Source organism: Apis florea, unplaced genomic scaffold (genome assembly GCF_048593485.1).
Source record: "Apis florea isolate Af1SG1 unplaced genomic scaffold, ASM4859348v1 contig_24_pilon, whole genome shotgun sequence".
Lineage (NCBI taxonomy): Eukaryota > Metazoa > Arthropoda > Insecta > Hymenoptera > Apidae > Apis > Apis florea.
The window spans coordinates 709,936-737,426 of record NW_028256597.1 but is presented as its reverse complement, the minus strand read 5'-3'; the positions used below and the strand labels follow the sequence as shown (position 1 = coordinate 737,426).

Sequence of the window (27,491 nt, the reverse complement as noted above, 5' to 3'; positions counted from 1 at the left end):
TTATTCGTGCCGTTTCGCAGTTCTCGTCTTGGTATTCGTTGTGTACAACAGAAGAAGAGAATCTCACATTAAGTATCCCGGACCCGATGACGACGTGAGAGAAAATATCATCAACTACGACGACGAGGGTGGCGGAGAAGATGACATGACCGCGTTCGACATCACCCCCCTTCAAATCCCTATTGGGGGCCCGATACCGGAAATGGGAGGAAAGCTACCACCGTGCAAAATACCCTGTAAGTCGTTTCTCTCTTTCTTTTTTTTTCCTTCTTCTTATTATTCAGAGAATCCATTTTGGGTGGCATTTCATTCCAAGGAGATATCCAACATTCGATTATCTTCGTTTTCTAGATACGCTAGGACCGGAGCCGAACGTGGGCATATTTATAGAGGATCACAAAAAGAGAGCCGACAGCGATCCCAACGCGCCACCGTTCGACGATCTTCGAAATTACGCGTACGAGGGGGGCGGAAGCATCGCAGGCTCGTTGTCATCGTTAGCTTCCGGTACGTAACGGAAAAAAATTAATAACACAAATTCATTTTATTATGCCTCTTTCGATTATGCCTCTTGTGAATTAATTATAATTCAAATTATCGCTTGTTATTGTTTTCGTCTACTGAAAAAAAGTCTAGAACATTCGAACGAGAAATTTCTTTTTAAACGAGCAGGAACCGACGACGAGCAGCACGAGTACGAGTACCTAGGTGCTTGGGGGCCGAGATTCGACAAGCTGGCCGACATGTACGGGCCAGCGGAGGAAAGCGAAGAGGAGGATTAAAAGTGATCCGTAAGCTCGCACGACACCCCGTACACCCTTCAAGGAGCAACGTTCGCGTGAGCTTGAACGTCGAGAAGAAAAAAATTGGAAAGAGAAGAAGCAAGGGGAAAGAAAAGTTTCCTTCGCGTTATTCGATCGACAAAGAGGTTCTTTTCCCGGCCCCCTTTCGTTCGCGTGCACACACGTTTTCTCGATACGTAGACATACGTGGATATTTTGCGAGCAAGAACGAGGCGGTGTGCGCGATTTAAGGATTACGAGAGAGGAATTACGAGAGAAAGGGGATGTACGGAGAGAGAGAGAGAGAGAGAGAGAGAGAGAGAGAGAGAGAGAGAGATCGTCTGGCCAAAGTTTTAAAGAAAAAATAAAAAAAAAAAAAAAAAAAAAAAAAGAAAGAAAAGAAAAGAAAAAAAAATGAAAAAGAAAACGTAGCCGCTCGTCGAAGACGAGATCTCTCGGAAAGATATATAAAAATGAAACGTGTGGAATAAAACGCGGCCACACCGTAGGTAACGCGTAACCACCTCCAAGGGTGTAACCTATCTGTATAGCAACGTTACGCGTACACGTAGTAGTGAATTCGCGCGTGTTGCTGCCTTGCGCACGCGAGACTTTTCTATTAATAAAAATAAATCTATATATATATATTATATATATATACGATTCATTATTTTTAGTCACAGTCATAGTTACTATTTAATCGGTGAAACCGACCTAAGTGTCTCGGTATTCGAAACTATCGTCGGCGCGATCAGCATCGGTTCTACTGAAATTATGAACTAACTACCCGTGAACACGTTACTACTGCCAGCCGTGCGCGTGATAAGAGAGTCGTTTTCGTTTTTACCTCGTGACGCGGGTCACCAAGGTCACCAAGTGATCGTGGCCCGCGAGATACCTTTAAGGGCATTTTCTCATTTATCCGTCTCTTCAGCTATCCCTACGCATCCACATACACACGCGTACATACATACGTACGTACATGGACACACACAAAAATCTGATCTCAGCCTTCCCCCTCCCCCGAAAGTTGGCCCCTGTGTTCGAACGTTAGAGAATGGAGGAAAGGAAAGGAAAGGAAATATACGCGCGATTTTTCCGTTTCTCACGCGAACGCGCATCGGCTTAACGAATCGATCCCCAAATCGTGACGATCCAACAACTACTCGTATAAAAGATATCGAATTTGTTGGGTGTGCAATGGAATCCTAATGGCAGATTCGTGGCGCCTTCCTGATTCGCGGACGATTCCTGATATGCGGTCTATCTGTGTATTAAAAGAGAAGCAGAAAAAAATAGGGCTATTTAACAAAAAGAGAGAGAGAGAGAGACACGTTTAGCTGTTGTTCGCGAGTCGCGAACCATCCTCATCGTTGTCATCGTCACCGTCACCAGCATCCTCATTAATTATTGATAGTATTATTATTGACATTACGATATAAATATATATATTATAAATATGGATTTATAAATAAATGAATGAATAAATATAAATATAAATATATATATATATATATAAGAGAGAGAGAGAGAGAAAGAGGGAGAGAAAGAGAGAGAGAGAAAGAGAGAGAAAAAGAAAGCGCACGGCGGAGGACAAAGGGTACAGCAACGTGTGGGACGCACCAAAGTCCGCGAAATAACAAATTTCGAGAGTTACCGCGCGTATATGTAATTATTAATATTATATATAGCGATATATATATTTATACATATATATATATATATATATAAATTATATATATATATATATATAAATATGTATTATATATGAAAGAAATCTGAATACAAAACGAAAGACACGTAAAAAGAGAGGATTAAAAAGGGAAGAAAAGAAAAAAGAAAAAAAAAAAAGAAAAAAAAAGAAAAAATACCAAAAACAACAGAGAAAGAGCGCGAGATATCGCGAGGACCGGATATGTCGAGAAAAAGCTCACGATTCAAATCTCGACATAGCGATTAATATTTATTTTCTATCGAATCGGTCAGGGGATAAGTTCCGATTTAATGGAGAGAGAGAGAGAGAGAGAGAGAGAGAAAGAGAGAAAATGGAGAGGAAAAAAAAAAGAAAAGAGAGAGAGAAAGAGAGAGAAAATCGGCGAGCCTAGGAAAGAGAAAAGGAGACGTGTGGTTACTTACGTCACGACACGAGTGACGCACGTCGATCACGACCCACGATTTTCGACGAACGAATTTCGACGTCGCTTGTGCGGAGTGACGGAGTAGAGGCAACCCACCACCACCATTTCCATCTCTTGCACGCGTGTGTCTCGACTGAGTTTGTAAAATTCTCTACGGAAAATATTAATAGTCAATTTATCGGTTAGGCGAAGGGCCCCGTCGGATCCGGGTGGGATCCGGGCGTAGCGTTTAAGCACTTGTACGAATATTGTAAGTAACGTCGTGTATTTCGGTGTCCCGGTGCCGCTCGTAATGCGCCGCGATCGGTATCGAGCACATCTTCTATATAATTCTCCTCACCAACGTATTCGTCGTATCGTTTCCCGCCGATATATTTGTGATACGTTTACGTTTCCCCCTTTTAGTCGACCTATACGTATATACATATATACATATATATAAATATTTACGTCTGTTACTCCCGCGAGAACACATCGAGAAACACATCGAAATCGATCGCTTATCATCGCTCGAAACAAGCCTATCCTAAACAAATTTCCTCTGCCCAACGAAGATCGAATACAATATTCGTTTTTTCTAATATAATTATACGGTCGTGTCCGCCTTCGTTTTCTTCGTTCTGAAAATCGTAATTGTACAGAATTCCGTTCTTCTGACAACAGATCTACACTTCCCGCGAAAGAAAACGTCTCGCGTTTCTCGATGTTGATAGGTTCAATTCACGATGATAGGTTGTTGAATTTTACCGTCGTTTCATTAATCTCACCGTCCTCCTTCATCACACACACACACACACACACACACAAACACAGACACGCATACACACGCATATTTCGTTTCTCCGGCCATTCTCCTATATCGTCGACTTCACCCCGCCAAGTAGTTTCTAAGCAGAGACAGTATTCGACGGATATGGCGTTTATATAGGAGGACGAACGTTTATCGTTGAGTAATTAACCTATAATGAGTTGAGTAGCGCGCAAGTGCGCGCACGTGTGTGTACAGTGGCAAAGAAGAAGAAGAAGAAGAAGAAGAAAATAAAAATGAACGGTTGTTGTTTACATACGCGATTGTTCGAAACGCGAGAAACGAAGCCTCGATTTCTTGGAGATTGGCTTTGCGCGATAAAATACGGACGAGTCCTCTTAAGATACGTACCTTACTCTTAGCCTTACTCTTTCCCTCTGAATTGATAGACAAATCTGGAAAAAAAAGGAAAATGTTAATTTTTCGATGTAAATTCTCGAATCGAATTAACATTAGAATATAATATATCAGGAGAGCAATGTATCGCATTGAGAAAAAAAGTTCTCTCGAACTTTACGTTACGTGCGTACGTTCGTTTTATCAACATCGGGCAGTAGAAACGTGGCTCTGAAAAAAAAAAAAAAAAAAAAAAATTAGAAAAAAGGAAACGATTCTTCTTTAAAGCTTCGTTAAAAATTAATAAGAGACGATGTAATATATAATTTGTAACGAGATCCAAATGTCATAGTAAAGTCAACTTCCGAGATTCGCATTTGCCGCAATTTCAGGGCGAATTTCAACGCGATTCGGCAAAAGGAGAGAAAATCTTTCCATTCGCTTGACCTAGACACCTCGAAAAACTTTGGCACGATACAACAAAACAGGACGCAGTTCGATACCTTACGAACCGCGGATCAACGAAATAATTAAGCACGGAAGCAATATTTTCATTCTTATATAAAATTTTCATATATCCCGTTCTATATATATGTTTCAAAGTGGATTGAAAAATTTGTGCGTAAAAGAATTAAATATCCCTGGATTACGAGACGAGTGTACGAGAAACATTATCATATTCGTAATAATAAATAAATAAGACGTGGACGTGGATTAGATGTGAAGAAAATCTTGTCTCGTCGTCGAGATTTTTTATTAAACTTTCGATATTGCGTATTTGTTGATATATATTTTTATATATAACGTTAAAACGGAAGCAGTTCGTAAGGTGCATAAAAGGGAATATCGTTAGGACCATTCCAACCATCGAATCCAAAGTATTTAAGATTTATAAAGAGGATGATTACTTTAAAAATATTATTATTAAAATATTATTTTAACGTTATTATTAACGAAAAAGTCGAAAGAAAGAAATAAAAGGAAAACGTTCTTTATCCTCGTTCCATTCGAGATTCTCGTAGATGAAATCGAAAATTTTTTTAAGATTTGGAAACTTATATTTTTTCGTTTCGATTCGATCATTCGATATAATCCTCTCGTCTCGATCAAATAAGAATACATTACTTTATTCACGATTATTTGTAAATTTTTTGTCTGTTTTCATTTTTTTTTTCTTCGTTTCTAAATAAATAATAGATCTTTCAACGATTGATTTCTCGATGTACGTGTAAATGTTCAAATGTGCGACGAGTAAATGGATCTAGGTAATCCTGTAAATTTTGTAGAATAATTGTGAATATTTTTAACGTTTCTTTAATTTACTTATCTACTTACTTGTAATAATTACACATCATCGATGTGTTGACTTCACGATGTGCATGTATAATCTATATATCAATCGTAGAAGATAATTTATCACGCGGAACGAATTTTAATTTCATCGAATCGTACATTTTGTACAAAAAAAAAAAAAAAAGGAAAAAAAAGAAAGGAAAAGAAAAAGAAGAAGAAGAAGAAGAAGAAGAAGAAAAGAAAGAAGAGTTCTCAGGATCGACTTCTTTTTTTAGCAATATCATTTGTACCATACACAGAGGAAATTAATTGTATCTCGATAAACGATAAACTTTACAACCGTCGAATTGCTTTAACGAGTTAACAATCAGTGTCGAGCGATCGATATTAAGTTAAGATAATCATTTCAATCGCACACACGGCTCAAACTTTTTTATCGAGAACGAGAGTGGCTGGCAGAAGAAGAATTTTTCGAGAGTAAACGCGAGGGACGAAAGAAATGGGAAAGGGAAAAAAGAGGATAAATAAATGAATCGAGAAAGAAAGAGCGAAGCGTGATTGAAGGACGAACGATCGATCGATTATCGAGACGAAATAAATTCGAAAGGACGGGAAAGGAACGCGAAGCCTCTTCGTTCGAAACGAAGAGAGAAAATGACGGCCACGCGAGCTCATTTTACATATCTGTACAACTTTTTCCAAGCACTGCCTAATCGTGCACAAAGAAGGGAGGCCAGATTTCTCGATGCCTCGATCCCGAAATAATTACGATTGAAAACGGAGCGGCGCAAAGTTAATTTTACAACGGCACTAGTCCGCTTGATCGAGTAAATGCCTCAGCGACGAGAGAAAAAAAAAAAAGAGAAAATAAAAAAAAAAAAAAAAAACCATTTCCCGAGATTTCGGAATTCTTTCTAACTCTCTCTCTTTGTTCGTTGTATTTGTCAAGACCCGAAACGCACGCTTTTCGCAACGAACATGAATTTGCGTATTTTGCGATGACGAGCGAGCGTGTTAAATGTATCGTCACATCGAAACGTTGCTCGTGGATCGATTGGAAGTATTCAATATTGGATGCGCACACTTTTGGATCTATATTTGAAAAAAGAAAATGAAAAAGAAAAAATTGCCATCCTTCGATGGCATGATTCACTAATCACCTGTTTATCGAGATTAATTGGTTTCGTAACGTATTCATATTAATATATATCGGATTAACGTTTTCGATCTTTATCTTTTTGAACAATTTTTTATACACACACTTTATCCTTACACTATTATCCTTACACTTCATTTTTTACAATCGATCGATCTTTATTATTAAGAGTGCGCTGCTGCACTGCCATCCAATCTCTGAATATTTCCCAATTTCGAAAGCGAGTACTTTTTCGCGTTGTCTTTGATCAGCGCTCCCCCTTCCCCTCCCCCTCCCCCTCCCCCTCCTTCCCCCGCCCTTCTCCCTCCCACCCTCCGGATAAAATCGATAATTTGATACACGAAACGAGAAAGTCAGTGTGGCGTGAGGAAGAGAGAAAAGAGGAGAAGATGTGTATCGAGGGGAAGAATCGCGTTGATGTAATCGAGGAGCAGCCGAGAATCGTTACCAGCCCGTCGGTCGACGAGAGAATGGAGAAAAAAGTATTGTAATATATACATATTAGACTTCGATGAAAAAAGAGAGAAAAAGAAAAAAAAAAGAAAAAAAAAAAATGATCGTAACGCTGCCACTGAACACATCCCGTGTAGTACAATTACCGTATATATAATATTCCACAGGTATACTGGTAACACACTGTATTATTAATTGAATTGAATATTTATTAACGATTAATTATTATTACATTATTATTACCACTATATTATCTATACCATTTGTACTTTGCATTTCAGTTCGAACGAAATAAATGCCTTCTTTTTCATAAAAATAAAACATCATCCTCGTGTTTCAAATTTCTATCCCTCGTAATGAATCGATTTTTTTTTTTTTTTTTAATCTTTCAGAACATCGAAGAAAACTTCTCGCGTAAGATGGACGATTTGGGCGAAAGATAAGCGAAAGGATTTTAAAACGATTAAAATCCGAAAAATTAATTGAAAATATACAAATACGTGGAAATGTTTAATTTACAGATTAGTGTACATTTGTAATTCTATAAAACATACGTACAGTTTCGTTCTCTTAACTTGATAAGACTACACGTCGAAATATGTGATTATCTATTGCTTTTACTACGTTTTCTTCTACGAACTTTGCAACGACAAACTTCGGTTCCTTTGTTTAAGAATGGAAACTCTTGTTGCAATCTCGCTCTCAAGTTTCCCAGCACGTGAGTCATGAAAAGGGACATTCCAAAATCTCTGTAAAGAAAAAAAAAAAAAAAAAAAGTAATGAATTAATATAAATTTCGGAGAATTTTTGTTTTCAATTAATGGAATGTTAATACATATATACGTTAATAAGTCACCTAAGTAAAGTGTAATCGACAGAATCCGTAATATGAAGCGTAAGCAAGAGAAACATGATTGCCGTGGTATAAGTCATGATCATCGTCAAACATTTATTCGTTGCAAACGAAATCGCTGCTTCTTCCAGGCCCAATTGTCGAAACGTCTATTTTTTTTTTTTTTTTTTTTTTAATCAAGCGTGTTTCATAAAAAAAAAAAAATCAAATTTATCGTACTTACTTAATGAAAAAAAAAAAAATAAAAAAGTATAATTTTTAAATGGCACAATTATATAAATGCAACAAAATGGGCATAATATTACGTAGGATATATTGAAAGGCAGTGTCTTGGTTAAAAGCAGGTCGATCGGTGTCCAAATACAAGTCAACGCGAATTCCAAGATAAATGCGGTGGCTAGAAACTGAAAATAAAGAAACAAAATGAATAATTTGGAAAGGATTTTTATCGAACGACGAACGATAATAAAAATTGATCGGTGATTATAACCTCGTACAACGCTAGAAAAATTATTTTTGGCTCGTGAAAATACGGTGGAAACAATGTAGAATTAGCAATAATAATATATACACCGATAGTGAAGAGGATCGAGCTAAATGGTGATCCTAAAAGGAGCGATTCGCACTCTTCGTCCTCGATGGCGTTGGCAAAACACGTTCCGAAGATCTGAAGTCCGAAAACGTTTAAAAGGAATGCCCAAAAGGTGTGGAGCAACTTTGCCATTCCTTTCCGATATTCTTCTTTAAAAATAATTACTTTTATCAAATTATCAAAAAAGTGTTGGTTTACAAAATATTCGACACAGTTAATTAATTTACGAGAGACGTTATATGGATACGAATCAATCTTTCGATTGTTGATGATTCGATGAATCGAAAAAGTAAAATAGATACTTTTTAGATTTCAGATACGAAATTGCGAACGCTTAATCAAAAAAAAAAAAAAAAAAAAAAAAAAAAAATTGTTTTAAAAATTGAGACATATAAAAAAATGGATTTTATTAAAAATATATACGTGTACATCTATAAATGTAGAAAATAATATACAGTGGACAAACACAGAAGTTAAATAAATTATATCTCCGGTTGTTTCTCTTCGTTCAGAGGATCTGTACTGCATATGAATTTGTATACGAACCAATCTGTCACTTCTGGATTTGCAAAACTGATCTTTTTTCTTTTATACTTACAAACACCCCATAATCCATAACTTTTCTCCCTAAACATTAAAACATTACGATTATTAGGGTCGTTATTCCAATTATTATAATACGTACCTAACACACTTTTTTACCATACTTACGAACCAATCATTTTTTTTTTTCTCGTAAAATAATAATATAAATTTTATTTTATCGATATATATATATATATCGATACATATATATCGAATTACATTAAAATGTCATGTCTATATCATGCTCTATGACATAATTGTCTCATAAAACTAAACATTACTGGTTCACTACTTGGCCCAAGTGTCCAAAATGGCATCCAGAGACTCGGTGGCATCCAACATCCATACGAATGACAGAATGGACATGCAAAAAGCCATATGTGTCGCGGCGCAGTCTTTCGCCATGTAATACGCAATATCGCAGAGAAGCGAGTAACGACCCAGTCCCAAAATCGCATTTAACCATATCAACTGAAAATAATGAAAATAATTTTCAAGAAGAATTTCGTGCAAAGAAATTGTGACGCTAGAACAAAACATACTCACACATTTACTGGACTCTTGAGTTAAACAATAAATAACGTGCATAAATGGTACCCAGATTGCTCGCGTGGCTAAATTCGTGGTCAATGCCGCTACCAACATCTGTTAACCAACGTATTTCGAAAGGAATACAATATCGTTTGTCGAAAATTCGAACGATCGAATCGTTCAAAGGGCAATTTACTTCGTAAATATAGAGAAGTTGAATGGGTGGCTCTTTGAGAGTTCTGGGCCAAAGTCTGTACTCCGCGAGAAGACACAACACGGAAAATGTGAACAGCACCGACGCGTATGACGGATCGAACGGTGGACCGTTGTTGTCTTCGTCGAAACATAAACCAATTATACAGATTTGTCGAAGATGGGTGTACATTCCTGTTACCACCACAGCTATCCAATGAGGATTGATATATCCTAGATATTCCTTCACCGTTTCCATACCCTAAAATACATAAATTGTCAACGTTAATTTTTAAATAACGTTATTGTTTTCCATGAGAAAAACGTTAAAAAAAAAAAAAAAAAGAAATAGAATAATGTTCAAATTTTTCTTTGCGAAGAGGTTAGAATGAAGGTCGTGTTCTCGTGTTGGAAAGAGAAAAGAAGTGTTTAACTTAATCAAAGAACTATTAATCCGTTGTACAAAGACGAGAAACAAATAAGTTGAAAAGAGAAGAGGCAAGGGCAGCTTACCTGTTCAATGGTTGTCGGTAAAATCTAGAAATGCATTTGTGATAAGGTAATATAACACGAGGAATACGTTCCCTCTTTGATATCCTTCCGTTGTGCGATGTGGTGTAACTTTTGAAAAGTAATGCACGCGTCATGAAAATGTTACATCAAACGTTACATAATTCCCCCTTAGATAAAAGAAATTAGTTAACTGCATTTGTCGTTACATTAATTTTTTATACCGTTAATTTAACATTCTCATACATTTCTTCTTTCATCAGCAAGCTATAGGTTATTTACATTTGTTCCACGGAGATAACAAAATTCAACGCCTCCTTGAATTTGTTCACATGATTTTAGAAAAGCTAGTTTCACACCGACTACTTTAAGAAGAATTTATAATTATTTAATTAAAATTCAATTTCGTTGAAAATTCATTGAATCGTAGCGAAACTCGATTTTTCGCGTTATTTAATTCTAATATCTCCGTTTCAGTCTACGTTTCGAGTTACTTGCGTTTGCAATTTTTCTTTTACCTGTTGCCAATTCATGATACCTTCTCGTTTCATCGTCTTTGTTTTCGATATCTTGCGATCATTCAAATATGCATCGCTCTCGCGTGATAACTCGATGTATACGTTTAAAAAAATATATATATATATATATATTATTCCTTCGTTACGTTCGTTTCGACAACGGTCAAAAATTGTATCTTTTCGAAAAGCAAAGTGTACGAAAAGAAGGGAAGACGGTCGTAAATTACGCGATTCTTAAGTAGGTCTCATTCTCAAGGGCCGCTTTACTCGAATATCGCACACACACTCATACATAATGCATTACATTTGCCGATAGCCTTTCTTCTTGCCACCAAGAGAATGAATGACTGCGAATAATACGCTATTTCTTTCTTTCCTCCTGACTGTTAATCATATTAACGGTAATTTTGATAATATAAATTAGTAAAAATAAATAGTAAATTTTTCTCCCTTCAATAATTGAGTGAAAATTATTGATTATCGTCAAATATACTTTCAATTGTATGTGTAAAACAGATTCAATAATATCGAACCGGGATATTTAATAGCAATTCGAAGCTGCTATAAGAGAGATATGATGATTCAAAGGGCGAGTAGATTCTTGCGAGATAGAATGGGCGAACAAGTTTGGTCAAAGGAAATGGTGGACCATGAGACACCAGGAAATTGTCTTTCCGAGTTTGAATCCACCTCTCCGTTAATGACATTTTCTCTACTGTTTAAAGCAGCTTAAAACGATATTGAAATAACTGGACGAAGAAATGCATTCATCCGGATAAAAGCGGATATTAATTAAAATAATTGTTGTTATCCCATATATTTAATTTTGCTCCATATCCTTTTTTTTTTTTTTTTTTTTTTAGAATTTGATCGACACGATTAAATTAATTCCTCGATATTAATATATAAAATCCAAATTTCTCTGTAATTATCAATATCGACGATTTCTAGCGTGATATTATTTACGACATATTTCCTGTATACACTTTTTTACCGATACGAAGTTGAAAACGGTCTCGTCGAAAATGAGAAATAAAATGGCCTGATATAACGGAGGACATGTCCTCGGAGGTGGAAGATTATCCAAGATGGTGGTAGTCATGGCGACGGCACAGTGTATCGAGGAAAAGTACATTCGTTTCTTGGCTTTTCGACGAGAATGAATAAGGGGAGGAGGTCGAAGGTGCAGGAAGAAGCTCGAACGAGGAAAAGTTAGTAAAAGCGGTAAGGAAAGAAAAGAATTCCTCGTTGCCCTCCTTCCACCGAGGGACTCGGCCACTTTACCCTCCTCTCTCTTTCAATCACTTTCTTTAAGAACCATCCACCCATTCCTTCCGCGCATTTATTCCACCACTTGTCGGATCACGATTTCAATTCGTCATCTATTATTTTTCGAGGGAATTAACGTGTCGAGATAGCGATCAGAGTTGGCATTATAATTTTTATATATCGATGCGATCGATATCTGCCTTCGTCGATAAAATTTATTCACGATTTTACACACGTAAAATATTCTAACTATTGAGTTTGTGACGTTTATCTTTTCGCAGTTTAATTCATTATTAAACTGAATACAGCAATAATAATAAATGTCTCTGTAAGAGCTCAATCATTGTGTTAGATATGCTAATATTTCATGGAAGATTCCCATATCTATCGGATAATTTATAGAATAAAATTGTTAAGGATATACAAGGAAATAACTTTTGTTTTTTAATACTTGGAATTTTTATATGTTTAGAAACAATATTTTTCTTCGAAATACCACTTCCAATTCTCAAGCTCCAATTTATTCTGCACTTAAGAGTGTAATTTAATGAGTTGAGGATATATTTTGCATATTTTTTTTTTTTTTTCCAATATAATAGATTCGATCATGTCTCTCGTCAATTTGTGATACGAATTGTCCAGTTCGTGTATCTCGCCTACGCGAATCGTACACAATCCTGGTTCACATGGAAAAAAAAAGTATAATTTCAACAACTCTCAAAAACATCAACAATTGAAAAATATCAATAATTATTTAGAATAATCATTGTATATAGCCTTCGCAGAACAGTAAATTTAGTCAGGAGTTTAGAATGATCTCTAAAAATCTTTAATTTTTTATAAAAAATTAAGTTTGTTAAATCGAGAAATTAATTAGAAAAAAAATCGACAAAGAAAGAAAAAATTATCGGACTCGGATTCAAATAAAACTAGCACAAAAATTGTCTATTTTTAATGTTATAGTCCATATTTAAAAAACTGCAATTTTTTTTTTGTCCTTTTTATTTTATACTATATCTTTTATATATTCATTATATATAATATTGTTTTTTATTCTATACTAATCAAATAATAAATTATAATAAAAAGCAATATTGTTTTCTATTCATTCTTTAAAAATTAAACTCAAAATCGGAAAAAATAATTTTATCCAATATTAGCTTCTAATATTCGAACCATCTCGCAAAGATCTTTTAAAAACGATTGTTAAGAAAATATAAAACGATAACATTACGTTACAATTTCACATACCTACTTTTGCTGAAATTGAACTATTGTAACAATTTCAAAATAAACTTCTACGTTTCTAACAAATTAATTAATCAATAATTAATTATATATAATCGAAATTGTAATGCAGTTTTGTTTCTTGTCCAATTCGATTCAATTTCGTTCAATTTCGTGCGAAATTCTTAGAAGAATATTTATCCGCGATCTACGTGAAAGGAAAAAGGCTGGAGAGACAAAAGCGAACGAGACCCGATTCCGTGCAAGTCATTGACGTTCTCAAATTAACTCGGAAGGGTCGGTTTGTTTTACGAACAACTCGAACGAAACAGATTATTCCGATTGGGGAAGTATCTTGGCAAACAGTTATTCAACGTAGCCGAAGCTACAAGTTTTCTTCTATTCGAGCTACTTGTTGATCGTCACACTTTTCTTACGTAATCTCGGTCACTCGAATACTTTTGAAATCATTCGTCGTTTTCTTGTCCGATCGTGGATGTGCTCGTTTAATATTTTCTAAGTAAAAAAAAAAGGGAGACTTTCTAATTAAAAAGAAATAAATTAGGATGATAAAGTAGAATTTTAAAGTACACTTTGACACAACTTTCACACGCTTGGTAGCATTGACCCAACCATTGTGTTTGATAATTACGAAAGCTATTATACGCAGAATTATTGCTCGTAGAAATAATTAAATTTCTCGCAATAAGAAAGATTTTCCTCTTATTCTCGATGCAATATATTATAAGATGTCACAAGGAAACAGCGCCGACTTCGAAAGTGTTAATTCGATTTTACCATTTGAATGGTGTCTTGATTTCGAACTTGGAATCAAGTTACAATTCGCCTCTCTACTACCGTCGAAACGTTATTACGCTGTTAAGCCATATTAAGAAACATTCGCGCTCTATTTCCTTTACTTTTAACGCGATCTTTGATCGCGATTTCGACAACTTGCAACGCCAATGTATATTTAAAAATATTATACGTTGGAATTTTCGAATCTGGAATTCGAAAAAGCGTGGTCGAATGAAAATTTCGTTCGTGACGCAATATAGTAAAAATCTGTCTGCGTTGTGATTCAGATAAAGGTCAAAGGCGTGCGAGCCAACCTTAGAAACCTCTTTTCTTAATTCGCTGAAAGGATAAAAAATTAAATTCGGAAGCCTAATAATATCGGATGAACACAGATAAGAAAAAAGAAAAAAAAATATTTCTTACAAAGTTTTGTCCATACATCCGATCGAATATAATCCAACAAAAACAATCCAACCACTCAACGATACTCCGCTAGGAAATCTTTCGCGTTGTGAACCGTGCGTTCACGTAACAAAATGTTGGGGGGATCCACGATTGACGGGAATTGAGCCGGTGGTGAATCGTGGCCGATGAAAATGTCGGTCGATCGAAGAATCGCGGGCGAAAAGCGTAATCAAATTGGACCGAGTCGGTTTTATGATCGATCGGGGCGTGGTGATCGATCGAGATTCGATGATTCAGGCGAGCGGATCTAGCTGCGCAACTCGTGATCGGGATCGTTGGAAAGCCATCCGGCGTGGCCGTCGGGTGGGGTGGTACATAAAGCAACGCGACGTGGACGCGAGACGGCAATTTCACACGGGCGCTCGCGTGCACACGCTCGAATGCGCTCGCGGATTTCGAGCCGGATCCACGTGGATTCTCGACTGTCAACTGCTGCATTGCCGACACGTCGTTAACTTGGTACGTTGATCACGCATATTTCTATTATTCTATCTCCTTTTTTCTTTTTCTTCTTCTTCTTTTTTTTTTTTTTTTTTTTTGGTTTCTTTTAAGCAGCATCGATTACAAAATTGTTGCACGGATTTGTATTTGTATCGTGTGTATTTTCAAATTTAATGATATTTATAATCGAATTTTCAATGAATTTTTTTGTTTTCTAACGAAATCGTGAAATCTTACTCGTTAAAGTATTAAATATTTCTGAATTTATTTAGAGATTTGATGATAATTTAAATTTAATGTAATTTGAAAGAGTTATTATAATGTTATACCTCGATATATTTCGATAATGTTTCCTTATTTCGTTGTGAGAAATATGTGAGAAATATGTTCGATGCAACAATTTCGAATACCATTAATTCTTTCTGATTTCTAATGCAATTTTGAAGTTTAATTTAAATTGAATCTTTTTCTCACTTAGAGAAACAAAAATTTCAACTAGAATTAGTTAAATCTCGTTGAAGGATTATAAAAATTCATTAGAAGATGAATGAATAAACAATTGAATTCCATGAATAATTTCTAGAACATAAAAAAGGATGATGCAAGAGAATTCTTATAGAAAATTTGCTTCGTATCATTGATTGAAATATGTATACCTAAATGCATAAATTAAAATGCGTAATCATATGTAATTAGCTATAACTAATTCGACTCTTTAATGCCAAGGTCTAATCTAATTTGCATAAATCGTAAAGCTCCAAAACGTTTAATTTATTTGATCTTTATAAAAGATTTTTCAAGTAAGTAAATATCAATTGCAAGTAAGATTAATTCAAATTATATAAACTTGTAAATTTATATATACATAAATTCAACTGTTGAACACTCGTTAAGAATTATCGAGATAACACGAGTTTTCTCACGTGGAAAATTTTTCAGAGAACATTTAATCATTTTGAAAAAATGATATTATGAAACGAAGTAATCATCGCTCGATGATTACTCTGTCTGTATTAAATAACGAAGTTTGCACGCGATTAAATATATTTATCTTTCGAATGTCGAATAAAATTGACCGATATTATTCGAGAACAATAGAATAATTTTAGAGGAAGGAAACAAAAAAATCGATAAAGATAGGATCGTGCTCTGGATCGAGAGATTTTTATTTTTACGAGATCGTGTAGTCACCCACTTGTCACCGTCTCAATTTATGCACATTAAGCGGAACAAGTTATTGCACTTACGATCGTTTATCGTATATCTGAACAGTTCACCGAGCTCTGAATGGTTCACGACTTTTCACAACAAGGTTATTCGTTTTCGTAATATTATTTGTTTCCAGACACGTTCCAATCCTTATGTTATCTGTTATGATTAAAAATTTTAAATCGTTGTTACTCCAAAAATCTGTTCAAATCAGTATTCTTTTTTTTATTGTTTTTTCTTTTTTTGTTCAAGAACAACTCGAATAAAGTAAATACAGGGTAATTAGAAATTGAAAGGTGGAAGAATTGTGTAATTCTTGTTCGTTGAGCAACTAAACAAGAAAGAGTAAAAACTTGACTTCTGTACAAGAGTATAACTACAACTACAGCCTTGCTCGCATCACATTCGAAATTGAAGAATAGTCGGTCATGGTCGATCCTAGATCAAATATCACAAACACATTGTGCAAAATGTATCGTTCGAGAGAAAGTGCAGTTCGCCAACTTTTGATTTCATTCAATAGAATCGCGTTAAAATTCGAGCAAAATGATAACAAAGAGATCGAAATTTAAGGAGCAACACTTTCATTATTGCAACATTTGACGTAATAATTTTCGGTCAGAACAAGATTTTCGCGCGACTTCAAAATTCTTCCAAATCGTATATCAATCTCTCGTGACACGTGAAAATATATATATATATATATATATTATATATTATATATTATATATATATATATATATATTATAAATTTGTACGATGATTAATATTTAGAATTAATCTAATTTGTTTTTTTTTTTTTTACGAGTAAATTACTTATTTGCAGTTCCGATTCCAAGGATTGATTGACGTCAAAGTCGTAATCAGAGACGGAAATACCCAATTCCTGATTTTTTAACGTTCCATCTACGGAAAAATCCGTGCGTAATCTTTTCTTCTCTTTTTTATATTAATTTTATTTTTATTGATAGAATAGAATTTATAAAAGTTTTGAAGCATTTTTATATAACTAATAACCATACAAATAATATACTATATAAATTTTGTTATTCTAAGAAAAAAAAAAAGAATTTCTATCATTGATGAAAAATCTTATTTAAATTATTGCAAACACGTTTGACGAATATGTATAACACAGATCGTAAAGAGATCGTAAAGGAATCGTACCTGTTTCGCGAATATGAGTCATGGTCATTAGTCCTTTGCGAATCAAGTTATCTCGATGGAAAATGAGAATTATTATGAGCAAATTAAATCTCTCTCTCTCTCTCTCTCTCTCCCTCTCTTTCTGCCTTCTCATCTATTCATCGGGAACTGTTCTTTACTTTTAAGATCCACGTTGAAAAGATCTCATCCATTATTGCATCGCACGTCTACTAGACTCAAGAACGTCAACCAATTAGATTAAAAGAGATTACGCTGGATGAACGATCTCAATAGAACTGAAATAACGCACGATTGTTACTTCTTGTTCATTGTTTTGTAATTTAAATTGAAAAAAAAAAACTCGATAAATCGATCGAAGGAATTATTATTATTATTATTGTTACGGTATAAATATGATAGAATTATATAAATTATATATTATTATGGTGAAGTGTTCGAATTTTGCAGAAAATACGAGATGGATCCCGATACTTTCAAGGATTTCGCCAAGGAGATGGTGGAATATATTACAAACTATCTAGAGAATATCAGGGACAGGTAAACCGTGTTTCTTATTATATCTAAAAATCCAATTTATAATTTCTTTGGATTTCTTTTCTCGATTTCAAATCTCGTTTAGATTCGATAGATTTCAACGAAAGAATAAAATTTATTACAGGAGAGTACTGCCAACGGTGGAACCAGGTTACATGAAACCTCTTTTGCCTTCGGAGGCTCCACAAACGCCAGAAAACTGGAAGGACATCATGGCAGACATAGAAAGAGTGATAATGCCAGGAGTGAGTGTCGATCGAGATATATCACGCGTTTAAAAAAAGAAAAAAAATGACACAAGTGTATGAAAGTAACAGAGAAAAAAGAAGGCAAAATAACAAAGGAATATTTTTGCTCCAGATCACTCATTGGCAGAGCCCGAAATTTCACGCATACTTTCCAACGGCCCAATCGTATCCAGCAATCGTTGCTGACATGCTCAGCGCTGCCATTGCGTGCATCGGATTCTCTTGGGTAGGTAATATAATTGATTAAATTAAAATAATAATAACAACTTCACCCTCCACGCGTTTTTATTAGATGGCAAGCCCTGCCTGCACCGAACTGGAAGTAGTGATGTTGGACTGGCTAGGGAAAATGTTAGACTTGCCGAAAGAGTTTCTAGCTTGTGGCGGTGGAAAGGGAGGGGGTGTCATTCAGGTAATTTCCTCGAGCGTCGATCGATGCACGCGATAAACCACGACAATTAATGATCAATTATTCCACGTCGTACAGGGAACTGCGAGTGAAGCCACTTTGGTCGCACTTCTCGCCGCGAAGGCTAGAAAAATAAGGCAGATCAAGGAGCAACATCCTGACTGGACGGATAACGAGATCGTGGGGAAATTAATCGCTTACAGTTCCTGTAAGTAATGATAAACCGTGTATATTATTAAAGCTCTCTCACATCTCCCGATATTTATCGATTTGTCGTATAACGTGCGGACGTAGAATCAACGCGTAACGATATTTATATGAACGTGTCTATCGTATGCAATTTCAAAATTACGATACATTTTCGCGAGAAAAGAAAAAGGAGGTGGAATAATGATAAAGTGGATGGCCGAGATGGGATAAAAAAATTGGAGATCGTAGCCAACCGAGATTTCCCGTAAACAAGATTAACGATGACGTTGGCTCTTTAACATTTGACAAAGGCACGCGACGAGCACGGGGGGAAGGATGACAAGCCGTGGGTTGGGGGTTGGGCCACTTCATCAGCCAGCACTTTGTCTCCATGGCAACGCGTAATAACCACTCGAGTTATTTCAACCCTGTCACCCTTCGCCACCCACCTCCACCCCCCTCGACCGTTCTGCGCTCCTGTTACCTCTTCTCCTCTGCGGCACGTCGAAAACGCGCCGCTCTCCCTCGGCTTAAAAGCGTTTCGCGATTTTCCAATTCTCGATTCCATCGAATCGTGAATAGAAAAGGGAATAATATCTCGTCGACGAGGGGAGGGGGATTGCTATTCTAACGAGAGAGGAGTTTCCTCTCCTGTTTCTTTTTCCTTTGTTCGTTAGCTATTTATTCCCATTGCGAAGCGATTGTCGTCGGTGGTGATTTATCATTATCGATTGAAAGGGATCCAATTCCAATTTCGATTGTTTCGATTCAACACGGGCCGACACAAAGGAGGGACGGATAATATTTTTTTTTTTTTTTTTTATCTTTCAGGTCAGGCTCATAGTTCCGTGGAACGAGCTGGTCTCCTAGGAGGTGTGAAATTCCATCTATTGGAAGTGGATTCTAAATATAAGCTTCGTGGTGAGTCGCTGGCGGAAGCCATCCGCAAAGATAAGGAGCAAGGATTTATACCGTTCTACGTAAGCTTTCTTTCGAAACAGTTTGAAACAGAGAATCAGAGTTGATGATTAATTTTAAAATTGTGAATCGTGTTCGTTATACACAGATTGTCGCAACGCTGGGGACAACTTGCTCATGCGCGTTCGATCGCCTCGATGAGATTGGTGTCGTCGCGAATCGCGAGAATATTTGGTTGCACGTTGATGCAGCTTATGCTGGTGAATTGAACGACAAATTGAACGAGAAATTCGACCAATTTCGCTTAATTAATACAAGTTCTCATAATTTTTCTTCAGGCTCCGCCTTCATATGCCCGGAATTCCGATATTTAATGAAAGGAATCGAATTGGCAGATTCCTTCAACTTTAACCCGCACAAGTGGATGCTGGTGAATTTCGATTGCTCGACCATGTGGCTGAAAGATCCCACTTATATGATCAATGCCTTTAACGTGGATCCCCTGTACCTAAGGCACGATCTACAAGGATCTTTTCCTGATTACAGGGTAAATGTTGTTCATCTTTCTCTCTCTCTCTCTCTCTTTTTAACAAAATTTGAAAAACAGAATGCGAACATTTTCTTACTCAGCATTGGCAAATCCCATTGGGAAGAAGATTCAGAGCGTTGAAGCTTTGGTTCGTGTTGAGGATTTATGGCGTGGAGAATCTTCAACGATACATCAGAAAGCACGTCGACCAGGCTCACGAGTTTGAGGCGTTGCTTCTATCGGATCCACGATTCGAAATTGTAGCGGAGGTCATTTTAGGACTCGTCTGTTTCCGACTAAAGGTACGGATCTTCTTCTTATTTCGAAAAAAAAAAAAAAAAAAAAAAAAGAAAGAAAGAAAGAAAAGAGGAGATTGTCGTCGTTACATAACATTAAATGGGTGAAATTCGCAGGGATCGAACGACATAAACGAGACGTTATTGAAGAAAATCAACGACGCCGGAAATATTCATTTGGTACCGTCCAAGATAAACGATATGTACTTTCTACGATTCGCGATTTGTTCGCGGTTCAGCGAAAGCAAAGACATCCAGAACTCTTGGAAAGAGATAAAGCTTAGAACGGACGAGGTCTTCGAAGAGCAATCCGTTTCTAAGTGATGGCGGGCTCAGATAGCTCGTGGTTGTCGTTCCTTGGCGCCTGCAACTTGCAATCAATCTTAGCTCGTTAGAAAATATTTTATTGATACCTTATTGAGAACGCGGATGATCGAGACAAGTAAGCATTCTATTTATTTCGCAAATTTCAATTTTATTTTATCGTTCGACTTTTTAACTTTTAATTATTATTATTTTATATATATTGCGAAAGAATTTTTCCCTCGTAATATCTGTTATTTTGTTATTTTATTAAAAAAAAAATTTTAAAAAATATTCCAAGAAAATTTATCGAGTTGTTAAAAATTATTTCACGCGTTTATATCGTATTTTATTTTAATATAAAGATAACTCGGAGGGATTCCATGTAAGAAAGTAGCCAAAGATCGTTCCTCGTTTCACGCTAGCGTAATTCACTATATAAACGCAGTATTACATACATTCGTGTCTCCTTGTGCCACTTTTCGAACGCATACCTAATGTATTCTGTAGACCTATTAGATCGCTCTCTTCTACTCTACCGACAGAGGCACACGTATGTATCTTTAGCAAGAATATTACGCAGTTGTTGGCACATGTGCATTTCGCGAGTATATCTGTTATATATTTAAACGAGTATTTTCAAATAATTTAATAAATGTTATTTAATCTGTTTCAATACACTAGATGTATCTTTTTTTCTTCTTATTATCTTATTAGTTTCAGATTATTATATACGAAAATTAATAATAAAATTTCAGAATAAGAGAATTTCGTCATTTAGATAATAATAACTCTGTGAAAGTTAGTATAGTATAGTATAGTAAAGTATTGTATCATCGTTGTATCCACTCAAGATACATGTATAACGTTAATGTACTTAGATATCGCTTGACTTGTAGCAAACGGGATACGAATTATTCCGTTATTATTGTTGAATTCGATCGTGTTTGCGATCAATTCGATGATATAGGAAAGTTTAACTATAATGTTAAAACTGTATTATTCTTGTTAATTTCTTTATTCTTCTTATCTTTTAGAAAAAGTATCGTTACGTACAACTTACGTTTTCGTAGTAGATATTACCACTTTTATAAAAACAAGTTTCCCAATATACTGTGGTAAAGAAAGTTGGTCACGTGTCCATAAAATAGGTATAGGAAATACGTTTCAATTTGTTCACAGATGTACTTACATGTCCCAGCATGTAGGTGGAAGATTAATATTGCGTAAAATAATTGTAGTAGATGGATATATTAGATATTAAGAACGTATTCAGAACTGGATGAATAAACGAATATTTATATTTATATTCGAATTAAATATTTTATATTTTATGTTAAATTAATTATTTAAAATATCATTCTATGATATTATAACGCAAACGTACGTGTCATACTTTTTTGTGTATTCAATTGTACGATTATAGCTGTATTATTATCTTAGTCTTCCTGTTCTGTTCAAGCAAGATCTTCGTTTCTCGATACATTCGTTTGTCATCGATCCTACTCGAGCTACGATCGAAGCGTCGATCAATTTTCTTTACGATTATAATATTGCTCACTTCTCTTATCGAGTAACAATATCGAGTATAATTATGGCATTTTAACATAACGTAAAGTAGTGCTGCAACTGGGACAATAAATAGATCTAGAAATTACTTTGCACTGTTTGGTCTATCGAACGAGCAAAACGTTCTTAAAAAAATAATTGTCAAAGAATCTCGTGTACTCTCAAATGCACTGGTTGAACGAATGCACAAGTAATATTTTATACTTTCTTATTATTACAGATTTATACATATAACACGATGTGTACATAAGTCTATTTTTGAATAACAAATAATATCTTAAAATATATAACATAATTTATTACAATTTATCGATTATTATAATAATTATCATAACGATTATTAATTTATCAAAGCGACCGATGATTAGTAAAGAAAAAAAAAAACATTAATTTAGCATTTAAAATCGAATATAAGCGAATATCGTTATTAGTGATAACAACTAATCAATCAAATAAATCATAAGAACGTTTTCTCGGTGCAATAATGTGAATTGCTGCTTAAATGGGACCAACGGAAAGTAATAAATCAAAATGTAATTGTGTGTGTGTACGTACGTACCTGTTCGTATCGACTCGTAAAGAATTCGTTTAAAATATTTATTTTCCTTTCTGAAACGAACAACTAAATATTTGTTATACGTTTGTTGTACGTGAGTGTTGAAAATACGTGTAGAAACATTATCTCTATTACATTGTTGTACACGTAATAAAACATATATTGAATGTAATTAAACATCGTTTAATGTTTGATGTGTTTAAAATTTTTCATCATTCACTTATCGTTCTTACCGATTAAATAATCTTTATTTTTATCAATACATTTAGCTTTTATTCCATAAAAATTGCAATACCTACAAAATCAATCAGACATTTCTTTACTTAAAATGAACTTAAAGTTTGCGGTATATAAGTGTATATATAATAAAGTTACAGCTGCCAATAATATAATTATCAAGTAGAAAAGGAGTAAAAAGAGATATATATATATATATATATATCTTCTATAAGATTTCAAAAAACTTATCACTTCGTATTTTACACAATAGTAATATAGTAATCGATGTTTCTTTAAATTTTTAAGTTAAATATGTTTGTTCGAATCAGACACGAGTATTCTGTTTTTTAGACAAAAAAAAAGAAGAAACAGACACATGACGCATACCAATTTCTCATATTTGGACGAATTTAGCTTTTGACAGGTGTATTCTTTGGCGGGCCACCGAATCGTTTCGTTAATTGTATTATCCTCTCAGCTTCGCGAATACCACTCAATCTAGCCCCATGTACTGTGCTGTAATGTCCTGGAATTGTGGCTTCTCCAGCGAATAAAAGAATCGGAGGTATAGGTTCGCACGTACCTAGAAATCGTATATAATCGTAAACGAAGGACAGATATTATTATTATTATTTGTAAGAGAGAGAAATATACCTGGCAACGGACTAGCTAAATCACATTGGTGGCCAACGGTACTCTCCAATCCCATGTAACTGTACGAGCCGGCAAAATATTGATCCATACACCATTTGCTTCTCAAAAGATTTGCCGGATAGGGGAGTGTAGGATCACCGGTGAATTGTCGAAGAACTCTCGTTATTGACTCGACCACCTCCTCGTCCGAGCACAATTCCATATCCGCCGCCTCTCGGCCGCAAATCCATGCGCATAAAACGTGCTGGGAAGTCGATAATTCTTCCACGTTTGAAATTCCTACGAAAATATCGATCACGTTGATATTTTGAAACTTTTTTTTTTTTTTTTTCTTTTTGCTTAAAACACAATATGGTTAACACTAAACCTACCACGGCGCGGTCAAATGACCGTTTTTGAAATTTCGTTTAGAATTTCTTGTATATACAAAGTTACTGTATCGACTTATCGACTTTTTCTATAATGTAAAGATACAACCCATTTTTCAATATTCACAACTCTCTCTATTGTTTACTTTACAGAATCCAATTAGCTAAAATCTTTTTCTATATTAAGATACAAATGTTTTTTTTGCTCATGGTAGGAATGAATAGGTATACACGAAATGTCACGGTAGGTTTAGCGTTAATCGAGGAGAGAAGAAGATTTCTCTCTCGTGCAACGACGAGAATTCTCGCCGAGTTGGAAATCGGATTATTCGCGTGGTGGACTTTGAAATACGAATACCTTTCACCCAATCGCATCTGTCGGCAAGCTCGTCGGCTGACCAAGCCAGTTTAAGACCTCCCTCCTTCCAAACCCAGAACGGCCTCGCGTATTCCAAGAATATTTTGTTAACGTATCCGTATCCCAATTTGCAAATCGCTTCCACTTTCTCCGCAGGCAGTGCGGGGCAGAATAGTTTGTCGTGTTGGTGCTTCAAAACGCCGAGGGACACGGTGATTATCACGTAATCGGCCGGAAATTCTTCCCCGTCGCAACACTTCACCACTGCTCGGGGACAAGAATCGCTTATGGCGCCCCATCTAATGCAACTTACTGGTTTACAATATCTGACACAGAAAATATACACGATTATATATGTAGCGATTTTTCACGTATTCAAAGTATTTTAAGTAAAGAATTGCGAGAAGAGGATGAAGAATCCGTGGTAATTTAATCGATGACAACCAATAATAGTAGTAATAAACCCGTTGATAAATCGAATTTCCAAGTGATTTTTCATCGCGAATAGATATGTTTTAAATGTATAGGATAATTTCTATTTTCGATCAGGTATTCGTAACGTAAGATTAAGCTATTGGATCAACTCGACAACAATTTTTTTAAACGTAAATATATATTTACAGGGAAATAGCGGGTAATAATTATATGTCACGAGGAAATTCTTTCCAAGTGGATTCATTCGAATTTCAGAAGGGGATAAAATAAATTTTGACACCAACATTTTGACTGCTAATAATAAGCAAATCTAATATGCGATCGCGTATCGTCGAATGGCGTATCTATCTAATTCAATTTTGAAAATCCGTTTTAACTTTGACATTTTGGGAACAAGATTGCTGGAAGGAAGGATCGATCGAATGGATACTTGTTTAAAAACGGAACGATAGGAACGATTTAAAAAAAAAAGGGGGGATGGGAAAAATGACGTTTCAATAATAATTGTAAACAACTAACTTGAGAGCACAGCTCGGCAAATCTCGTAACAACGGTGCGAGTACTCCAACGTATCCAAGCGGCACTCTCACGTTTCCTCCTGGTATCTCGATGTAACTTCCAAACTGATCGGCGGAAACAAGGGACAGATCGTCCCCGCAACGGCATCTCACACAGTTCGTCATTCCGTACATCACCCTGGCCGCGTCATATCTGAAAAAGGCAAGATCGATCACGGTATAGAAGGCGAACGGTTTTCGGATATCGTGTTTTTAAAAACGCAGTGATGTAAAGTAACGTTATGACCGATTAAAAAAACCTTGTCCGATCCTGTAGTAAGATAAAAAGGGTAAAAGAGGTTGAGATGGCAAGAAGTGACAATTGAACGATCGTTTGTTAGGAAAAAGAAAAGGGAAAAAAAAAAAAAAAAAGGAGAAAAAGCCGTAAAATCATCCGAAACGAGTAATTTAATATGAAAATCAGGTGGTTGGCATTATAAAATGGTCGGTTAATACTTGTTAATACAAAAATATTATTTACAACTACTTTTACATCACTGGTGATACAGTTTGCAGTTGACCTGGGCAACTGTACCGTTGCTCCTCCGGGAAATTGTGGAGCTCCTGCTGAATTCGGACGCCCATGAAATTCAGCAACGTACCGTGGGTCCGGCCACAACCTAGGGAGAAAAGAGTTGCCGCCTGCTGCTCGATCTGACGAAATGTATGATAAGCCGTAATGCTGACGGGGAGATCGATAGCACGGCCGTCGCTCGTGCAAAAGAGTCCACGACTCGGATCAGGCCTGAACAGGGGCGGTTTCAGAAGACCCTCTTGGGCGGCCAAAGTGAATACAGGATTCGCCACGCATCCTCCTTCGATCCAGGTGGCACCCATCTCGGCCACCACGTCGCCCAACCAACACGAATGGATTCGACCTCCTGGTCTGCGAACAAACGTTATCCAAACGTTTATTTTGACACTTGCTTTCCCTCCAAATTTCCTCCAAATTTCGTTCGTAATCATTTATCATTATGTAACACGCGCTGTCGTCGCGGAATGATAATATACCTATCCGTTGCCTCTAATATCGTAAAATTTTGAAGACCGCATTGAGCCAATCGATGCGCCGCTGAAAGTCCGGCCATCCCAGCGCCGATGATTACGACCGTTGGTTCCGGTTTGCATGGATCCAGCATACAAGGATCCAATTGACACGATTCGAATTTGGCCAGCTTCGTACATGGTGGTATGCTCTTTTCTCCTCCTTCTCCTCCTTTACTCGATGTAAAATTTCTATCCAATGAAAATTTGAACGAATCGAATCTTATTGATCTGTTTAAAATTTCTCGTGGATAATTTAAATTAATTAAATTATCGAAAACGAATAAGAATAAAAATGTCATTGGACTTGTTAGAAGATACCGTGCAATTTGGCCGTGTTGAAAATTGTCGTTCGTGATGTAAAATTAAAAATTGAAAAAGAAAATAATCGATCGTGTCGTCGTAGAAAAATAGAAAATTGTTAAAACAATTACAGAAAAGATTGAAATTTGATGTCAATTTAAAATTCCCGTGTCTAAATCTGACATAGACAGTAGATGAAGTTATTTAAACACAAATTCTCAACACATAACCTCGCATAAGATCTTTTGTAAAATCAAATGTCTTGTTATAATGTTGCGTAGATATAACGAGAAAACTTGATATTAGATTATTTATTGCTTCTGTTGAAAAATACGGGTAGAACGTGTAATTAAAAATTCATAACGTGAAATTTGTATCATTGACATTAAATGTCAGTGACTTTTATTAAATGTATGACTGTCTGGATCTACCTTATTAGAACTGTTCGAAATGTTCGAAAGGATAATTTGGTCCTCGCACGTAGCATTTCATTGGACATGAATGATCGGAACTAGTGAATTTGTTCATGAAGACGATGGAGCTTTATCTTGATAAGAATTTAGATGTAATTAAGGTGAGTTCCTTATTGGCGAACGTTGCTATGAAGAGAGCATATCACACGCGCAAACAAACGACCATTACCGTTATGATGTTTTGTTGTCGAGAATATTAGTCATAG

The 27,491-nt window shown here is 35.7% G+C and overlaps 5 protein-coding genes across 16 annotated transcripts in view; 2 read left to right on the top strand and 3 right to left on the bottom strand.

Moving 5' to 3' along the window:
* The window catches only part of LOC100868603 (neural-cadherin), a 168,184-nt gene extending 165,908 nt beyond the window's left edge, over positions 1-2,276 (top strand). For all 6 annotated transcript variants that reach the window (XM_086907024.1, XM_086907027.1, XM_086907023.1 and 3 more), the window contains 3 exons: positions 21-236; positions 352-507; positions 673-2,276. In XM_086907024.1, coding sequence (XP_086763150.1) covers positions 21-236; positions 352-507; positions 673-782 — 482 coding nt within the window. In that variant the 3' untranslated portion in view covers positions 783-2,276. The remainder of the gene's footprint in view (positions 1-20; positions 237-351; positions 508-672) is intronic.
* A 5,259-nt stretch (positions 2,277-7,535) lies between these two features.
* On the bottom strand, positions 7,536-8,843 carry LOC147657816 (uncharacterized). Its single transcript, XM_086907037.1, has 4 exons — positions 8,310-8,843; positions 8,125-8,223; positions 7,823-7,968; positions 7,536-7,715 (listed from the first exon to the last, which is right to left on the bottom strand). Exons 1-4 carry the CDS (start codon positions 8,541-8,543, stop codon positions 7,571-7,573), a joined length of 624 nt encoding a protein of 207 aa, XP_086763163.1. The 5' UTR covers positions 8,544-8,843; the 3' UTR covers positions 7,536-7,570.
* LOC147657815 (uncharacterized) lies at positions 8,802-10,740 on the bottom strand. 4 transcript variants are annotated; one of them, XM_086907033.1, is made up of 6 exons: positions 10,476-10,740; positions 10,233-10,399; positions 9,724-9,981; positions 9,543-9,641; positions 9,289-9,467; positions 8,802-9,038 (listed from the first exon to the last, which is right to left on the bottom strand). In XM_086907033.1, exons 3-6 carry the CDS (start codon positions 9,976-9,978, stop codon positions 8,894-8,896), a joined length of 678 nt encoding a protein of 225 aa, XP_086763159.1. In that variant the 5' UTR covers positions 9,979-9,981; positions 10,233-10,399; positions 10,476-10,740; the 3' UTR covers positions 8,802-8,893. The 4 variants fall into 4 exon arrangements, with proteins under 4 accessions (XP_086763159.1, XP_086763162.1, XP_086763161.1 ...); XM_086907036.1 differs by having other exon boundaries at positions 9,278-9,467; positions 10,476-10,731; XM_086907035.1 differs by having other exon boundaries at positions 9,278-9,467; positions 10,233-10,340; positions 10,454-10,723.
* Positions 10,741-14,835: 4,095 nt separating this feature from the next.
* Positions 14,836-21,429, top strand: Ddc (aromatic-L-amino-acid decarboxylase). 4 transcript variants are annotated; one of them, XM_031917357.2, is made up of 12 exons: positions 14,850-14,965; positions 16,983-17,076; positions 17,771-17,860; positions 17,982-18,102; positions 18,218-18,331; positions 18,398-18,517; positions 18,593-18,722; positions 19,535-19,683; positions 19,770-19,881; positions 19,960-20,168; positions 20,252-20,452; positions 20,564-21,429. In XM_031917357.2, exons 3-12 carry the CDS (start codon positions 17,781-17,783, stop codon positions 20,768-20,770), a joined length of 1,443 nt encoding a protein of 480 aa, XP_031773217.1. In that variant the 5' UTR covers positions 14,850-14,965; positions 16,983-17,076; positions 17,771-17,780; the 3' UTR covers positions 20,771-21,429. The 4 variants fall into 4 exon arrangements, with proteins under 4 accessions (XP_012344147.1, XP_031773217.1, XP_086763148.1 ...); XM_012488693.3 differs by lacking the exon at positions 16,983-17,076 and having other exon boundaries at positions 14,836-14,965; positions 20,564-20,921; XM_086907022.1 differs by lacking the exon at positions 18,398-18,517 and having other exon boundaries at positions 14,860-14,965; positions 20,564-20,921.
* Positions 21,430-23,120: 1,691 nt separating this feature from the next.
* On the bottom strand, positions 23,121-27,471 carry LOC100871250 (peroxisomal N(1)-acetyl-spermine/spermidine oxidase). The gene is made up of 7 exons (XM_031917523.2): positions 27,244-27,471; positions 26,477-26,701; positions 26,001-26,351; positions 25,428-25,619; positions 24,474-24,799; positions 23,748-24,026; positions 23,121-23,676 (listed from the first exon to the last, which is right to left on the bottom strand). Exons 1-7 carry the CDS (start codon positions 27,309-27,311, stop codon positions 23,504-23,506), a joined length of 1,614 nt encoding a protein of 537 aa, XP_031773383.2. The 5' UTR covers positions 27,312-27,471; the 3' UTR covers positions 23,121-23,503.
* Positions 27,472-27,491: the final 20 nt, after the last annotated feature.

Bases quoted from the DNA above. Each gene is read 5' to 3' on its own strand.
- LOC147657816 (XM_086907037.1), bottom strand. From the start codon at position 8,543: ATGGCAAAGTTGCTCCACACCTTTTGGGCATTCCTTTTAAACGTTTTC. The intron at 8,224-8,309 runs GTTATAATCACC...CTTTATTTTCAG, and splicing joins TTTTTCTAGCGTTGTACGAG to TTTCTAGCCACCGCATTTAT. The intron at 7,969-8,124 runs GTAATATTATGC...AAAAAAAAATAG, and splicing joins TGCCTTTCAATATATCCTAC to ACGTTTCGACAATTGGGCCT.
- LOC147657815 (XM_086907033.1), bottom strand. From the start codon at position 9,978: ATGGAAACGGTGAAGGAATATCTAGGATATATCAATCCTCATTGGATA. The intron at 9,642-9,723 runs GTAAATTGCCCT...GTTGGTTAACAG, and splicing joins AACTTCTCTATATTTACGAA to ATGTTGGTAGCGGCATTGAC. The intron at 9,039-9,288 runs GTAGTGAACCAG...TTTAATGTTTAG, and splicing joins ATTTTGGACACTTGGGCCAA to GGAGAAAAGTTATGGATTAT.
- Ddc (XM_031917357.2), top strand. From the start codon at position 17,781: ATGGATCCCGATACTTTCAAGGATTTCGCCAAGGAGATGGTGGAATAT. The intron at 17,861-17,981 runs GTAAACCGTGTT...AATTTATTACAG, and splicing joins CTAGAGAATATCAGGGACAG to GAGAGTACTGCCAACGGTGG. The intron at 20,169-20,251 runs GTAAATGTTGTT...TTTCTTACTCAG, and splicing joins GATCTTTTCCTGATTACAGG to CATTGGCAAATCCCATTGGG.
- LOC100871250 (XM_031917523.2), bottom strand. From the start codon at position 27,311: ATGTCCAATGAAATGCTACGTGCGAGGACCAAATTATCCTTTCGAACA. The intron at 26,702-27,243 runs GTAGATCCAGAC...TTCATTGGATAG, and splicing joins TTTCGAACAGTTCTAATAAG to AAATTTTACATCGAGTAAAG. The intron at 23,677-23,747 runs GTATATTTCTCT...TACGATTTCTAG, and splicing joins TTTAGCTAGTCCGTTGCCAG to GTACGTGCGAACCTATACCT.